Below are 16,948 nucleotides of genomic sequence, written 5' to 3' on the forward strand. Positions count from 1 at the left end.
TCTGGCCCATCACTGGTACCTCTCCCCCTTACTTCTTGTTAGAGAGGGGCTCTGATGTGGGCTGAGTCAGGGGTCCCATGAGAGATAAAGGAGCCCAGGAATGACATTGAGCCAGAGGGGCAGAGAGGAAGCATCCAAACATCCCACTCACTCCAGCTGTATATCAGGGTCAGCCTTACCCCTCATGGCCCTGAGCCTTCTTGCGGCCACCCCCAGTCTCTTGTCAGCATCCCCACCCCCTAAATTAGGATGCCCCAGGCCTTCTGTTTCAACTTTTGGAAGCCCTGGGATGCTTCCACTGCTCCCACTGGAAGAACTCTTTTCCCACCCTGCCTGGAATCTGAGTCTCTGGACTTTTCCCAGGGATTCCCCACCCCACCCCATCTCTTTTCAACCTCAGCTTCTCTGGCAAACCTCTGATGTTTTCAAAGCTTGTAAATATGTGGGAGTGGACGAAGGATTTGACCCCTCGGGCAGTGCTGTGATTCAGAGTCCTAAAGTGTTAAGAGTTTGGGAGGAGCAAGGAGAGAAGGTGGTCAAGTCTAGACCAGCACCCCATTCCCTAGGCCATCCTGGGAGTCTGCCTCTCACACCCCTTCCTCCACCCAGGACAGCCCTAGAGTTCTGCTCATGTCCCAGCCTTGTTCCTCTCCCTAGTTTATTTTGTGGAATTGGAATCACCAATCACATGCAATGGAAACTGAGACCTAAGACTAAAATAAACATATATCAAGCGCCTACTATGTGCCAGGCTGAGCCAGACTCTAGGCAGCAAGAGAATGAGGGTGAAGAAGCTCAGCCTTCTTTCCTTCCCTCTTTCTCAGGTATGAAAAGGCATCCCCAAGTCCACAGAGCAGTCACACTGCCGGCCCCAGAGCAGGTGAGAGCTGGGTCTTGAAGCCCATAGCTGAGAGCCCAGTCCCTCTAGAGAGGCCTGATGTGGGAAGGAAGGTGCAGTCTTGCCGGGCACTGTCAGCAAAAAACTCTTCAGACATATTTATAGCAAATGCTGCGTCAGGGGATGGAGCGTGAAAGTGCCTCAAAGCATCAAATATCACCATGGGCCCAAAGGCAGAGCCCAGAAAGAGAAGACAGAGATTGCAGCAGGAGGGACTGAGGTTTGATGTTAGAGGAACTTCCTCAGAGGAATATCTGGACTTGGCAATGGGGATTCCCTGTGGAAACCACTTCCACAGAGCTTTCTCTGAAGCTCTCAGTACAGTAGATACAAAGGGATGGACACGGTGATCTTTGTTCTCTGTCTTTTGTGGTACACAGATTTTCCAATGCCAGGACCACCAAGTACAGCTGTGTGGGGTATGCCTTGCTGGGGAGGCAAGTGGGGACTGAAATCCAACTCCAGATTAGTAGGGCAACCTCCTGTGCAGAGCTGTATCTGCACAAGGCTAGTCAAAAGAGCCAGCAGAGACCCTGCCAAATATCTTGAGGTCCTGACAACCTGGAGGTCAGAGAAGAGGGTCAGTTGACTCCAGGGAGCAGGGATGAAGGCTGCAGCTGAGGACCTGAAGGGGCCAGGCTAAGCATGGCTCACAGAAGTGCACCCAGGCTAGAGGCCCCTCTTAACAGGGTGCCAGATACGGTGAGGTCAGAATCATAGATGGGGTACCCAGGGGTAAAGCGGGGAGGAAGACTGCGTGGGTCCTGGACAGGGCCCAAGAGGGATAATCCTGCCAGTCACCTCACACCGAGGCAGACAGAAGAGAGGGCTCTTTGTGACAGAAGAGAGGGCTGCATGCTCCAGCAGCTGGAGTGGAAATGAGAAAAAGTGAAGGGTGCTGAGCTGCCCCTGTGCACCTAGGTTCCCTCTGATAGGCTCAGAGAGAAGTCATTGATATTTCTATTTTAAAGTAAGGGATGGAGAGAGAGGTGGTGTTCTAGGCTATAGGTTCTTGGGTAGGAGGGAGGGAAGAAGGGAGGGAGGGAGAGGGAAGCCAGGGACAATTGCTTGCCTTGGCCATCGCCCCCGCCCCCACCCTTCTCCTATGGAAACTTAAGCTGCCCCAAGGCCCAGAGGAGCTAGTCCATTAGCTGTGGTCAGCGGGGGTGTAGGGAGGGGCCTCTCACCCTCCAGGTCTTATGGCCAAATGAAAAGCAAAGCTTCTGCTCCCTCTATTAGAGCCAAAACAAAACAAAAAACATAAAAACCTCTATGCACATTTTAAACACACACACACACACACACACACACACACAGCCTCTTTATCTCCTCTGAATAGTTGATGCTGAGTAACTTGGGGGTAAGTGGGTGGTAGAGGATCCAGGGCCCACTGGACTAGACCACAGATGGAGTGGAGGAGGCGCCCTTCCAAAGCACTTTCCAGGTTAAGCCTGAGGAGGAGCTGGGGGTGGAGAGAGGAGAACTGATTCTCCCCCAATTTAGCTCCCTCTGGAATAGGGGCAAGAGCAGGGTCAGCTGAACAGAGAGGGAGGGAAGTCTTCCAAGATCCTTAGGGACTGAGGATTGAGGGGAGGGGTTCTGGGAACCCCCAGGGGAAGGGAATTAAAAGAAGGGCCTTGGGGGGACGGTGGAATGCCCTTGATTTGAAAGGGAAGAGTTCTAAAGTGATGCCGAGGGGGAAGCTGGGGACTCCGGTCGTCTCGCCTCAGGGTGTGTCTGTCTCCGCAAGGGGGTCAGCCACCCCCTCCCTCCCCTCCAGCCTCCGTCTTTAGTATAGCGAAGAGTCCAGACTGAGGAAATTGGGGGTGTGGAGGGACCAATGAGAAGCTGATCCGCTCAGAAAGGTGCAGGGAGAGAGCTGGCTGGGTCTACACCCCCGCACCCCCCTTCCCCCGCCAGAACTTGGGCTTGTCCTATTTGACGTGCCTGCCGAAGGGGACGGGAGAGGGTACTGACCCGAGGAACAGCCCCGCGACTTCGTACTCCCCGCTGCCTAGGCCGGGCCGGGACGCTGCCGGGCTCGGCGGGGGCGCCCCTGGAAACCAGGATGGAGGTAGGAGCGGCCAAAGGCTCCAGAATGGCCAAAGATCTCAAAGGAGCCCCGGTGGGGAGTCCCATACTAGGGGTATGGAGGTGGGACCACGAAGAGGATAGGGGAGAGAGATTTGTCTTGGGCTTCGGCCGGGGTCTGGGTTGCGCCGCCTCTGCTCTGACCAAGACAGCGCCTCCTGCTGGCAGGGCCGGACCCCTGCTGGTCAACAGACGGGACCCCGGGACGGGTGCCGCCTCCTGGAGGGCGTGTGCGGCCGCCGGCGAGTGAGCCCAGGGGGCGCTGCAGCGGGTGGGGGAGCCACCTCGCTTCACCTCGCGCTTCGCCTTCGCGGGCGGAGTCCCGCGGCCCCAGAACCCAGAAGAGAGGAATTACAGAAGAGGCTCCCCAGGCGCCGGGTGCATCCCGGCTGGGTTCTCTCCAGTTGGATCCCGTAGGAGCCACCGGGTCTGGGCCTGGGGCGGGTGCGTGGGCGTGGTTTCCCCGGAACCCAGAAGGAGGGCTTGACGCTGGGGCAAGCGAGGCGTACACGAGCAATAGTCCTTTTCGATCCTTTCCTCTGCTGAGGACGGGTCGAAGCCGTCGCTGGGACCGAAGCGCCTTTCTTCCTCGGGCGCTGGAGGATGGGCGCCGGGCGCACAGAGCTGGGGCCAGGAGGGAGCGGAACCTTCCGCCTTAAAGCTCTGGAGCCTGGGCAGCCCTTGAGCTACTCCCGCCTTCTGCCTGCGGCGGTGGGAGCTCCAGAGTCCCTTTTCTGGGGAGCGGGTTGAGGAGGAAGGGAGGCGGGGGGTGTCGGAGAAGGTAGGCAAGATATGGGGATGGAAGGACAGTGGAAGGCACCCAGATAAACAGGGAAAAGGAACCGTAGAGAGGAGGCAGAGATGGAAACGTAGAGAGCAGGATTGAAAGGCGACAGAGGAGGGAGAGAATGACAGAGGCGGCGAGAAAGGGAGGGGGAGGGGGGGGGAGAGAGAGAGAGAGAGAGAGAGGGAGGGAGGGAGGGAGGGAGGGAGGAAGGGGGAGGGAACCCGGAGAGAGGGAAGGGAGCAGGCGTTGGAGCCCGGCGGGCGTGGGGCGAGGCCAGGCGTGCAGGCGGGAGCCAGTGTGCAGAGCAGCGGCTGGGTCCTGTTCCCGCCTCGGAGCCCCTGGCCCGGGGAAGGGGGAGAGGCCGCCAGCCCGGTCTATGTCTTTTTCTGACTCCAGTGCAACCTTCCTGCTGAATGAGGTAAACGCGGGGGCCCCCTCCCCAGTGGGTGGGAGAAAATCCCGTTAACACACCCCAGTGGGTCGGAGGAGAGCTAGGAAGAGGGCTGGCATTTGGGGGAGACTGCAGTGATGGGGAGGGAGGGAGGCCAAGGAGGTGAGGCTAAGGGTAGATGAGGCAGGTAGGAAAGGAGGGAGCAGCCAGAGCTAGCAGCTTCTAAGCACTGGGACTGGGAAATGGGAGCGGAGGGCTGTCTGAGGAACCAGAAAAGAGGCTAGATATGGGGGGTGGTGCTCTGCCAACCTCCCCTGATGCCACTCCCTGGGGCAGCCCAGCAGCTAGGATGCTAGGGGCTTTGGTTTTATCCAGATCTTAAATACTGCTGGGGAGGACTTCCCAGAGATCCTAGTTCCTGCCTCAGTTTCCCCATTTGATGCTCAGAGATTGAGATCTTCCTAGCTTCCTAAGTGCACTTTTAGGAGAAGCTAGAATGTATTCCAGAAGCTCCCAAGAATTCCAACTCCCAAACCTGGTTATTCAGGCTCGCCCCCCACCACATGTCCTGCTTCCATGCCTTGGGTATCTGCCAGCTGCCAGTCTAACTGCTCTCTCCTAGAAAGAGAACAGGAGGAATCCTCTCCTCCAATCTTTATCCCCCTCTCCCCCGCGCCCCGCCCTCAGCTCTCTATGCTCCTCCTGGGAAAAACAAAGGGTTAGGGACCATGTGTAGATTGACAGGCACACGTCTTGTTACAGGACAGGAAGTCAATAGGTTGCCATGAGAACTGGAGCGGGCAGGTGGTGGGTGAGGCAGGAAATGGAAGGGGGCAGAGATAAGGGAATGAGGGAGAGAGGCTGTGAAGCTTCTGAAAGACCCAGGGGATGGGCCCAGGTATGAGAAACTTGTACACGTCTCCTGGAGGTGGTTGGCATGGCAATGCTTGCTTCATGAGCAGACTTAGGCACTACCATCCCAGATGGGGATGAAGAGAACAAGGTGTGTGACTAATGAGTGAGGTTGATGGCAGATCCACTGTTACCTACAGTCCCCAGGACACCCTGATGGTGGAGGGAGTCCCAAAAGGAGAGGCCAGGGGAGTAAATTCAGAGATGGGGAGAGAAGTAGATGCCCCAGCAGCTGTCTTGTTTAGAATCATCTCCCAAGAGAGAGCACCCTGAGGGTCTTATTCTTTCACATTTCATGCCTTCTTTCTGCTTCTCTGGAAGGACAGAAGGAACTGAATAGCATAAGAGACAGAATGACTGAACAGGACAAAGAGACAGAATAATATGATATAAGGAATACTAAGAGACTGGGAGAGGGCACAAAGTGAGACGACAGAGTGTCTGGGATCTTCCAATACAGAGGAATCCAACATATAACCAACTCCCAAATGGTGCTGGACTCAGGAGTGGGAACTGTGAAAAAGGACTGTCTCCCTCAATAGTGAGCCACAGGACTCCAACAAAGTTGTTTGCCAAATTCAGCAGGAGGATGAATTTGGGCAGGGCTGGACTGCACCACTCAAACAGGGTGGTGGCAGACTAAAGGCAGACTAAAGACGGTCTTAAGATGAGGCCCCTTCTCTTTTTCTTGCCAAGGGAACACGAACCAGTGAAAGAAGTGGGAGCCAGGTGGTTTGGGTGGTCTTCCTCTCTCCCGTACAGAGTGCTTCCCTACTACAGATCTCATCAAACCCTGTCAAAGTTTTGGTTTTCTAATTCCCTTGTAGCCCAGGAAGGTAAGGGGATGAGCAAATTTCTGATTCACCCTCCTGAGTGTGAGACACTGGGAACGGCGAAGGACTGAGCTCCGAAGCTCTCCAAGTGTAACCCTCTGTGTATCTCACATCCCCCTGGGGGTGAGAGGGAAGGAAGGTAGGTAGGCAATCAAAATTCAAAGGAATAATTTTGCTCAGGACATGAAAAAAGGAGGGAGCTCAGATAGGTGGTTCTCTGAGAAAGTTTCCTGAAGATAAGTACTGCTTCTCCGTCTCTAATCTCAAACGTTAGTGCCCCTTTGAAAGAGACTGATTGGTACAGGTGGCTCCAATCGGGATACCGGCCATCCCACCCCACCCCCATCCTTTTGCTAAAGAGGGCATCTTGCCTTACAATAGTGACTCTGCGGAGACTTGCTCTTCCTCTCCCAACCCCAGTGTGGCCAGGATCGCACCTTCTGTCCCAGACACAACAATCCCCTTACCTCCGCTCTCTGGTTCCTTTCCTCCTCCTTTTAGGCTTGCCTAAAACAGCCCCTCCCTCCGCCGGTTTCCACGGATGCCTTGGCAATGCCTGGCACAGTCCTTGGCAAAGAAGTGAGGAAGGGAACCCCCATCCTGGCCAGACTAGGATGAAATCTGCCCGCGCAACAGGTGTGGGGTGGCCGGACCCAAAACCTCACCCTTCGCACGGGTTGGGCAACAAGGCCCTTTGCTGCAAGGGTCCCAGGAGTGAGGGGGCCGAGAGCCGGGGGAGGGGGGAGCAGGGGCTACTTTCTTGGCATTGGCCTGGGGTCCCTAAACCCATTTCTCCCCACTACCACAGCGGGGTTTGATTTTGGAGTCTCCCGGGCCGCCAGGGCCCAGACACGCCGCCCTCACACCTGCCGCCCCTCCCCCGTCTGCCGCTCGCCCCCGCCCCGCCTCCTCGGTCTCCCCAAATCTCCCCACTTTCCTGCCTCCCCCCTTCCTCCCTCTGTCTCCGTCCCTCCTTTCTCTGGCCCCCGCCTTCGCGTAACCTGCGCCCTCTCCTTCCTCCGCTGGGTCTCGTCTCCGCGGCGCCCCCTCCCCTCCCCCGCTCCAGCCCTTTGTTTCCCGGCGGAGTATTTCCTGGGTTGCCGAGCGTCTCTGTCTCCGCATCTCTCCTCGCCCCGCCTCCTTCAAGCCTGGATCCGCCCCGCCCGCAGTCTCTCCTCCCCTTCCTTCCCGCCGCCCCTCTGCCCTATAGGTGCCTGGGGACCCACCTTATACCCAGCGCCCGTCGGCCACCCTCTCCCGGCCGGGTCTCCGGCTCCCCCCGTGGCCGGCGCCCCCCGCCGCCGCCCCCGCCCGCTCGCAGGGAGAGGGGGGGTCAGGTGGGCGGGCACTATTGTTGTAGGAGCCGGCGCCAGATTCCTCAGCCGCGCTCGGGGTGGGACCGGCAGGGTTTGCGGGGTGGGGGGGGAGCGGTGATTTGAGCTCGGAGCAGCTGGTCTTCGCGGCTCGCTCGCTCCTTCGCGCTCTCTCGCTCTCCGCCGCCGCCCGCAGGGCTGCGGGGCTCAGTGGCATCTCCCGGGCGCGGCCCGCTGTCCTCGCCTCTGCCTCCGGGCCGCTCCCGCCCCCGGCGCCGCTCGCTTCCCCCCACCTGGACTCCCCCATGTATGACGACTCCTACGTGCCCGGGTTTGAGGACTCGGAGGCGGTGAGTGCCCACGGGGAGGGTGGGGGTGGGGAAGTTGGGGTGACATCCTCTCCCTCGGACCCTTCCCCCAGTTCAGGACTTTGAAAAACGCCTCTGTGACGGGGCAGGCGTGTAGGGGGGCGCTCCAGGAAAGTGGGGAGATGGGTTTTTCATGCTAGAGGGTCCCCATCGCCCCAGCCCTAGAGCAGGGGGCTTCGGGTGTGCAAAGAGGGGCTAGCGTAGCGGAAGAGCTCGGAGCAGGTGGCTCCACAGCCCAAGACAGAAGGGTAGAGGGAGGAGGGGCTCGAGGCTGAGGGCACAGAGGCTTTAGAGAGGCCTCCCTCAATGCCCGGAGTTCCCAAGGGAGGATTTGTGGGGTCTGAACACGACAGCTATAGCGGAAGCTGGGGCTCTTGCAGAGGGAGCCAATCCAGACCTCCTGTGCCTCAAGTAAAGGACAAATTAGGGAGCCTGGAGAACAGCAGAAAATCCGATCCCAGCCTCTTCGGAGAGAAGGATCATAAAACTTGAGGACCTCCATTATCCCCTTCTGCTGTCCATCTGAGTGTTGCCTTATCTCCTCACCGTGTCTTTAGCCCGGCTTCTCCCCTAGGCTGAAAACTGGGCACCCTGCACATGGGTGGGCCAGCTGACTGAGCCCCATCCATTCCACTCCTCCTGCTGAGGCATCTTAAGAGCAGCAGGCATCCTGAGCTCCTGCTCAGCATGGAGGACCTGGAGGTGAGGCCAGAGGAACTGAGGGCCTGGGGATGGAGAGGAAGCTCTTTGCTCAGAGAACCAGGCAACTGATAAATATTTAATTCTCCTCTTTCCTTTTATCTCCTGACCCACTGAGACAAATCAGCTCATTAGGCAGTGATTCCCGGAGCTCAGAGAGCAGGGAGAGTGCCTGGAAAGATGGGGCAAGGATGGGCAGCAGCTTCTTAGTCCCTTCTCTCAAACATTTAAGGAGGCAAGAATGTCTCCTTATGAGAGCAACGAGATGGCTTGAAGGGGTCCCTGATAGGTAAGGAGGGAGGAGCACTCCAGGGCCTAGAGGGGAGTGTTTGAGTCTTCTCCCCTCTCCTGCTGCCAAGCCCAGGATAGATGAGTTCTCCGGCTTAGAATAGGCCGCTGTCAGTCCTTCTCCGGACTGGGCTCCTGCTGGGCCCAGTTCCCCATTGGGCCTCTGGGGCTAATTACACTGCTGCTAGAGCAGATGATTTTCAAGGCTCTGGTGGACACCGCTTTCTGACAGTTGAAGGGACAGCTGGCACGGCCCAGGGTGCCAAGGTGAGCTGGAAAATGAACCTCTCTGTGGGGCTGGAGGGCCCTAGAAGGTTCTTCCTGTCCCTGGTTGAGAAAGCAGGGGTTGTTGGAAGGTAAAGATCGACATGTGGATGGTGTGAGGGGGCAGCCTGCTAACCCATCACTCACCCCCCAGCCCCTCTGGTTCCTGGATCACCCTCCCCCACTTCCCCTTCTCTCAGCTGGCTCCTTGCTCTCCCTGAGGCCCCCTCTGAAGCAGTAGGAGGGAAATCAGGCTCTAAATAAATCCAACGGCTCATCTCCCTCCTCTCCTTCCCCCGTGCCAGGCAAGAGTGGAGCTGCAGCCTGCCCACACACTCACCAGGCGAGGGGGGCACCACCAGGGCACGGTGCCAACTCCTGGCAGCTCCAGAGTACTGAGCCTCTAGCTGTTTTGGCATAACAGGAGGTGGGAGAGGTGAGACCCCAGAGTACGTTTGGCAGGGCAGCCCTGACTGGCTTCCCTGAGTGATACCAGAGCTTGAGAGACTCCGGCGTAATGGAGAGGGGATTCCATTCCGAGCACACTCATTAGACATTTAGGAAGAGATCCCATCATTCACATCCTAGGGGGAGAGGCCAGGTAACCCAGGTGTCCCAGGCAAGGACATGAAGGTTACTAAATTAGGCTGAGAGCCTGGAGAACAGAGAGTAAAGGTCAGACTCCTCTCCCAGTACGGGTCTGGACATCTAGGAAGCATCTGATATTACGTATTAAAGTGAGTGGTCATTCTACTTGGCCTCCTGCCTCCCAGCCTGTTGGCCCCTATTCACTTCAGCCAGCCATTTGCCACAGAGGTATCTCTTGTCCCCAAGACCCTGGAAGGAGGACCCCACTCTACTGATGGTGCAAAGGTTCTTCCTGGGGTTCAGTCGCTCATTATCCTGCTGCCAAGCTAGCCTCAAGTTCTCAAGAGAGATGGGGAACATTCTCTATATAATAATGGAAGACACCCCCCCCCCACCTTGTGCTATCTTCATGCCTTTGGTCTCCCACAGACAATTGTGTTGCGCTTACGCTCTAGGACATGGGCTGCCATCAGGCTGACCAGCCCTCTAGCCCATGGTGGGGCTGGGCCAGAGGGCGTGGCCAACAGCAGGTGTGTGAGTTTGTCTTCCCCACCCGGAGCCTGGCCTCTGCTGCCTTCTGTAGGTGGTCATGCACAGTGGGCTTGAAGGCATGTTCCTCAGAGAACATTCTACTAAACTCCCTTTCCTAAACACACATGCACACATTACCAAGTGGACCCTTTATCTAGGCTCCTGCCTTACCTGTGCCACCTGCATCTCAGAATTGCTGGAAGGATCACTTCAGGCTTCTGCCCATAAAGAGGGGAAACTAAAGCAGGAAACAAAAGACTCCCTTTTCCCTACACTGAGGGGGAAGCACAGATATCCTGCCTTCTGTCCTCCTGTCCTAAGGTCCAGCTTCCCTTGTTCAGTTTCGCATCTCCCTCATGGCCTTAAAGGTGAGCTCTGTGACCCTCCAAATGTACCCTCATTGCCCAAAGATCCTTGCTGTGAGCAGACTCACTCTCCTGGCTAAGGTTACCAAAGACCCACCCCAGCATCCCCAGGGTTGCTCCTGGCTGGGTTGCCAGGGACCCACGTGGCCTTCCTCCAGGGCTGATATCCCCTTGGGCAAGGGGTGGGGAGACATAGGCCAGGTGGTAGGCGTGGTCCAGCCTCACCTGGGCCCAGGGAGATAGCTTTGTGTTGCCTTCTCAGTTTGTCTTGTTTGCTGCTAGTTGTTCCAGCAGGTGTGAGAGGAAAGAAGTAGGTGGAGGCGGGGAGAGTAGGGAGGAAGTAACTTTCAGGAGTTGGGAGCCCTGTGTCCTCCTCTTCACCCTGGAAGGGTAGGGCCTGGGGGAGATGGGATCGAAGAGGGTGGGTAGCTGTATCCTGACACTCAGGGCTAGTGTCATGCCAACCAATGTTTCTTGACCGTACTTGGCTGGCTGTGCTCCTGTCAGGCATTTTAAAGGGATAACATCCAGGCTGCTTTGCAGGCTGTTGTGAACAAGAGGGCTAGGTCTTCTGGACTCGCAAGATTCCAAATCATCTCCAATATATCATCTTCAACACATCTCCCTTGCCTCTGTCTTGGAGGACATGGTCAAGGGGAGAAAAGGGAGGAAGGAGGGAAGTGAAGGCTGTGTTCAAAGGTGCAGTATTAATAGGTTTAGGGAGGAAGGGTCCAGATCGTAGCACACATGGGTTAGGCTGGCTTTTCTGCAGCCCTAGAGGCACTGGGATGTTTCTCGGGGAGATAGGAGGAACTGGTGGGGTCAGCTGCCCCCGTGGAGATGGAGAGGCCAAGGTTAGTGGAGACACCACTGTAGGGTTTGGAGGTGCCTCTGTAGTGCCCTTCACACCTGAGCCCAGGGGTCACAGCATCTCCCCCATGCCAGGGTTCAGCTGACTCCTATACCAGCCGCCCATCTCTGGACTCAGACGTCTCCCTGGAGGAGGACCGGGAGAGTGCCCGGCGTGAAGTGGAGAGCCAGGCTCAGCAGCAGCTTGAAAGGGCCAAGGTATCATCTTGCGGGCTGGGGGCAGGCCAGGCCAGGCTGGGTGGAAACTCGTGCTAGGTCCTAAGTCTCAAGGGGTCAACGGGCAGGATGTGCATGAGTGTGCAAGAGCATGTGTGTGATGGGCAGGCTGATGGAGCACTGGAAGGGGAACTCTGAAGCGCCCCTCATTTGCACCTATGGTCAACTTCTCTAGCACAAACCCGTGGCATTTGCTGTGAGGACCAATGTCAGCTACTGTGGCGTACTGGACGAGGAGTGCCCAGTCCAGGGCTCTGGAGTCAACTTTGAGGCCAAAGACTTTCTTCACATTAAAGAGGTGAGCAATTCCCTCCAAATAGAAAGCATTTAATGTCTATTTCTCCACTCTTGACCCAGTTCCCATGCCTCTTGCTTCAGTCCTCAGTTATAAACAGTTCCCCAAATTCCTCAACTCTAATCCTTAACACACCCCGGCACACCCCTCACATGCAAGACCTAATCCCCAGGGTCTCCATCTTCCTGAGACCTGGCTTGGGCCTCAATCTCCAGATCTGTAAAGGAAGCAGTGAGATTAGTTGCCTCTTAGGTTCCTTGTGACAGCCATGATGCCTCACACCGAAATCTTGGGGGCCTCAAACCTGGCTGCTCTTCTGCCCCCGACCCCGACTCTGCCGCTTGTGCTGCCTTCCTCAGATCAGCTCTCTGAATGGCTCCCTGACTCCTTCACACCAAAAAGCCGGGACTGAGGCCTGGGCCTGGGCGGCCTCCTCTCACCACCTCTTTTGCTCCACCCCACCCCTAGAAGTACAGTAATGACTGGTGGATCGGGCGGCTGGTGAAAGAGGGTGGAGACATCGCCTTCATCCCCAGCCCCCAACGTCTGGAGAGCATCCGGCTCAAGCAGGAGCAGAAGGCCAGGTAAGCACAGGGCTGTGACTCAAGAAACACACACCCCAGAGGTGTGCATGCACTTTACCCATGGTCCACATCACCACACAGGCAACACGTTATCCCCCCACAAATACACGCAGTGTGCACATTTTCACCGCACAGATACAAATGCATACACGCAAATGCTCATATGTCACACATACTTCCCTCACTAGCTAAAAGATAAGGAAATGTATCCAGCTATTAAATGATGTGTAGCACAGACACACAGACACTTACTGACCTCTCTTTCTGCTCTCAGGAGATCTGGGAACCCCTCCAGCCTGAGTGACATTGGCAACCGACGCTCCCCTCCTCCATCTCTAGGTAGCCTCCCTTCAACCCACCCATCTTGGGTAGGTGGGAAACTGAGACACAGGGGAAGGGAGAGTCTCCCAGGTGAACAGTGTGGGAAGGGGTTGGAGCTGGGAGAAGCCCAGGGTCTCCTCTGGGGAAGGGAATACCGTGCCCGCAGGGCCTTTCCCCTCTTCACCAACTTTAATCTTTTATTTCCTTTTCCAAAAAGCCAAGCAGAAGCAAAAGCAGGTGAGTCAAGGAAGGGACCTGGGCTTGGGGGGCTCATGGCTCTGGCCTTGGGGACAGGTTTCTGGGCAGTCATTGTTGGAGGGGCAGGAGAACACAGAGGGGAGGGAGCCTAGAACTTCTGAATCTGCCCCACCCCCAGTCAGGTGAAGGGCAGGACACACAGCCATGACTTTGCCTGACCTCAGGTCAATTCTGCAGGCGGAACATGTTCCCCCATATGATGTGGTGCCCTCCATGCGGCCTGTGGTGCTGGTGGGACCCTCTCTCAAAGGTTATGAGGTAAGAGGAAGTCCCTGACCCCAGAGTCACCTCCACCAAGCCCACCACAGGAGGGGCCCAGGAACGGTGGGAGGGGATGTCCCTCCCCACAGGCCCCCTCGTCAAGGTCTTCATGTGGAGCGGGTGGGCTCCACAGGATGCTGCTTCCCTCCAAGAGGGGCCTCAGTCAGTTCCACGCCTTTCCTCTCACCCCTCCCACCTAGGTCACAGACATGATGCAGAAGGCCCTCTTTGACTTCCTCAAACATAGGTTTGATGGCAGGTAAGCTGCCCTGACCTGGGGTGGCATGAGAACCAAGGAGAAACCATTGCCTTCTTCCAGATGCCTGTAGCAAAGTCTTCTCTAAAGTGAAAGTTGGCAGGACCTGGGTAAGGAGGGGGCTAGGCTTGAAATTTAGAGGTGGGCTGTGCTCCTCCACCCCGACCCAGGATCTCCATCACCCGAGTCACAGCCGACCTCTCACTGGCAAAGAGATCTGTGCTCAATAATCCTGGCAAGAGGACCATCATTGAGCGTTCCTCTGCCCGCTCCAGCATTGGTGAGGAGCCCCCATCTCCTTCTCCTCTGCCTACTCGAGCATTAGTGAGACCATCCTCCAACAACCTGCATTCCTGCCCAACCCCTTCCACTTGCCCCAGGATTGGCAAGAACCGACCCCAGTCTCCTCAATTCCCTCTGCCTGCCCAGGCCCTGATGAACACCCTCTCCCTCCAGTTCCTTCCCATCCACATTTGGGAGGCCCCAAAACCCTGTCAGAGTAAGAAGTGGGTGGAGCCACTGGTGAGCATTGCGGCTCGCTGGCTCCCTCCATAGCTGAAGTACAGAGTGAGATCGAGCGCATTTTCGAGCTGGCCAAATCCCTGCAGCTAGTAGTGTTGGACGCTGACACCATCAACCACCCAGCACAGCTGGCCAAGACCTCACTGGCCCCCATCATCGTCTTTGTCAAAGTATCGTCACCGAAGGTAAGTCAGCAGCAGTGATGGAGAAGGCTACCCTCCTAGAATGCAGTACAACTCTGCTTGGTTCCTGCCCGCAGGGACCGATTCCCTTTCCCTGCCTACCCCTTACTTAGCACAACTCTGAGTCATCGTCGCCTGCTCCTCATGCTGTACCACGAGCACAGTTCTTTCTAGGCCCAGCTCTGCCCTTTTCCCTCAGGTACTCCAGCGTCTCATCCGTTCCCGGGGGAAGTCACAGATGAAGCACCTGACTGTACAGATGATGGCATATGATAAACTTGTTCAGTGCCCACCAGTGAGTGCCTGGGCAGCTACTCCTGTGCCCAACTCTTGCTCTCCCAGGGTTGGGGAAGTGACAGAGATAGATGGGGGACTGCTGCTGAGAAAAAGCCAACATTTCCCCTTTCCCCTCCCTGCAGGAGTCATTTGATGTAATTCTGGATGAGAACCAGCTGGAGGATGCCTGTGAGCACCTGGCTGAGTACCTGGAGGTTTACTGGCGGGCTACCCACCACCCAGCCCCCAGCCCTGGACTTCTGGGCCCTCCCAGTGCCATACCTGGACTTCAGGTAACCATTTCCAATAGGCACAGATGCTCAGGCTAAGCCAGCCAAGGCAGCGCCCCTCCCTGCCCAGAGCATCATCCTTGGCCTCCAGTTTGAAGGCCAAAGGATCAGAGAACTCAGCTCTGCTGTGCAGAGCTAGAGCAGATGGGCGAAGGCACTTCCTGATGAGAGGGGAATAAAGCAATGAGATGGGTCATCAGAGGCCACCTTTCTAGGACTCAAAAGAGACACACTCTCCAAACCGTTCTCCTAGCCTGTCTTGAAGTCAGAGCCTGAATTTTGCAAGAGTCAAAAGTGCCAGTTTTCCACGTCTGAGGTGGAAGAATGCTCCTGTATGCTTCTCCTTCCTTGCACTATTTGCTGTACCCAGGGACTGAGTTGAGGGGGAGTATCCCCCACCCTATTAGAGGTGGAAGGGAGGCCAGGGCGAGGTCTGCACTGCCTCACTTCAAGCTGTTGTTGCCCCCAGAACCAGCAGCTGCTAGGGGAGCGTGGTGAGGAGCACTCACCCCTTGAGCGGGACAGCTTGATGCCCTCAGATGAGGCCAGCGAGAGCTCCCGCCAAGCCTGGACAGGATCTTCACAGCGTAGCTCCCGCCACCTGGAGGAGGACTATGCAGATGCCTACCAGGACCTGTACCAGCCTCACCGCCAGCACACCTCGGGGCTGCCTAGTGCAAATGGACACGACCCCCAAGACCGGCTCCTCGCCCAGGACTCGGAGCACAACCACAGTGACCGGAACTGGCAGCGCAACCGGCCCTGGCCCAAGGATAGCTACTGACAGCCTCCGGCTGCCCTACCCTGGCAGGCACAGGCACAGCTGGCTGGGGCGCCCGCTCCAGGCAGGTTGGAGTTAGACTGGCATTAGGCTGGCACTAGGCTCAGCCCCTAAAACCCCCTGCCCGGCCCCAGCTCCAGGGCTGCCTGCAGTCTGGGAGAAGCAGTGACCCCCCCCAAGCCTCCCATTCCAGGTACTAGCTGTGTGTGCTGCACCCCTGGCACCTTCCTCTCCTCCTGCACAAGAAGCTGCCCCACTGGGCAGTGCCCTCAGGCCAGGATCCCCTTAGCAGGGGCCTTCCCACCAGACTCAGGGAAGGGATGCCCCCTCAAAGTGACTAGAGGGTGGGGGTGTGGGCAGCACGGCCTGAGGAAGAAACAAGGTCCCTGAGCAGGTGTAATCCTAACAGTCAAGAGACTCAGGGGTTGTGCTTTGGGGTCTGAGGGCCTCCACTCACCTCACTGCCACACATTAGAAATGAGACAATCAAAGCCCAACAGGGTGGCACTCCCATCCATCAGCTGGGGTGGGGCATCCACACAGGCTGGAGCACAGGCAGGCTAGGCTAGGGCCAAAGGCCTTACAGCTGAAGCTCTTGAAGGGAAGGGCTCTCCTCACCTGCCAGGAAGCTTCTTAACACCTGAAAGGACCAGGGACCAGGAACAGGGTCAAGCCAAATGGCGGAAGGGAGCCAGCCTGGATTGGGGGTTTGGGAAGGGAAGGCGTGTGTAGCGGAGAATGTATGGACAGCTTCGGGGGCCTCCTTGCCCCCCACATTCTTTTGCTCTTGCATCCTGTCATTTCTGTTCTTGGCTCTCATGCCTCCTGGGGAATATGGGCCTGACTTTATTCCCTGATCCATAGCTGCTGCTTGTTAAGTTAGGGTTAGATGGGGAGAGATAGGATCCCGGGGAGAGATAGGATCCCGTGGACAGCCCCCAGAGGCCCATCTACCCGGCTACCCTTGACTTACGGCTCTAGTGTGTGACCTACAGAGCATGCTCCCCAAGACCCTGCCCCACCTCACTGTCATCACTAATAAACACCATCCACAGTCCCTCAGGCTCCTGTTCTCTGTCTGTTGGCTTAAGCAGCCAAACTCCTCACTGGATGGACCGAGTCTGGAGGAGGTAAAGAAGTATCCTGGCCTCCTTTCTGTCACAAAGGACCCACTGAGTGGGAAGGGAAAAGGACAGAGTTGGGAGAGGCACCACACTTCCAGGCACCCCTTCACCCACCCCCTCATGCCCAGGGCCTGGAGGGAAACTTTCAGCAGCACAGAAGGGAATTGTTTAGGGAGGTGGAGAAGAGGCTTAGTCACAGCCTTATACCGTCCCTGCCTCAGGCCCAAAAGGTCCAGAATTTGTTGCAATTTTTAACTCCATATACTTGCCCAGCTCTCTAAGGGTTAAGGAAGAGTGTGTGAATAAAAATACTGGGGGAGAACCCAGGCTGGGCAGCTCTCTAGCCCTCTCCCCGCAACCTAAACTCAGCCGGGCCCAGCTCAT

The 16,948-nt window shown here is 56.9% G+C and overlaps 1 protein-coding gene across 3 annotated transcripts; it reads left to right on the plus strand.

Annotated features, from left to right (window-relative positions):
- Positions 1-4,013: 4,013 nt before the first annotated feature.
- On the plus strand, positions 4,014-16,497 carry CACNB3 (calcium voltage-gated channel auxiliary subunit beta 3). Of its 3 annotated transcripts, none has more exons than XM_031462663.2 (13): positions 4,014-4,194; positions 11,274-11,396; positions 11,590-11,712; positions 12,178-12,293; positions 12,568-12,632; positions 12,832-12,851; positions 13,050-13,130; positions 13,334-13,392; positions 13,560-13,669; positions 13,945-14,096; positions 14,293-14,388; positions 14,513-14,662; positions 15,129-16,497. In XM_031462663.2, exons 1-13 carry the CDS (start codon positions 4,153-4,155, stop codon positions 15,441-15,443), a joined length of 1,452 nt encoding a protein of 483 aa, XP_031318523.1. In that variant the 5' UTR covers positions 4,014-4,152; the 3' UTR covers positions 15,444-16,497. The 3 variants fall into 3 exon arrangements, with proteins under 3 accessions (XP_031318523.1, XP_010995740.1, XP_064347004.1); XM_010997438.3 differs by lacking the exon at positions 4,014-4,194 and adding an exon at positions 7,319-7,575; XM_064490934.1 differs by lacking the exon at positions 4,014-4,194 and adding an exon at positions 7,641-8,295.
- The last annotated feature ends 451 nt before the right edge of the window (positions 16,498-16,948 follow it).

Source organism: Camelus dromedarius, chromosome 11, assembly GCF_036321535.1.
Source record: "Camelus dromedarius isolate mCamDro1 chromosome 11, mCamDro1.pat, whole genome shotgun sequence".
Lineage (NCBI taxonomy): Eukaryota > Metazoa > Chordata > Mammalia > Artiodactyla > Camelidae > Camelus > Camelus dromedarius.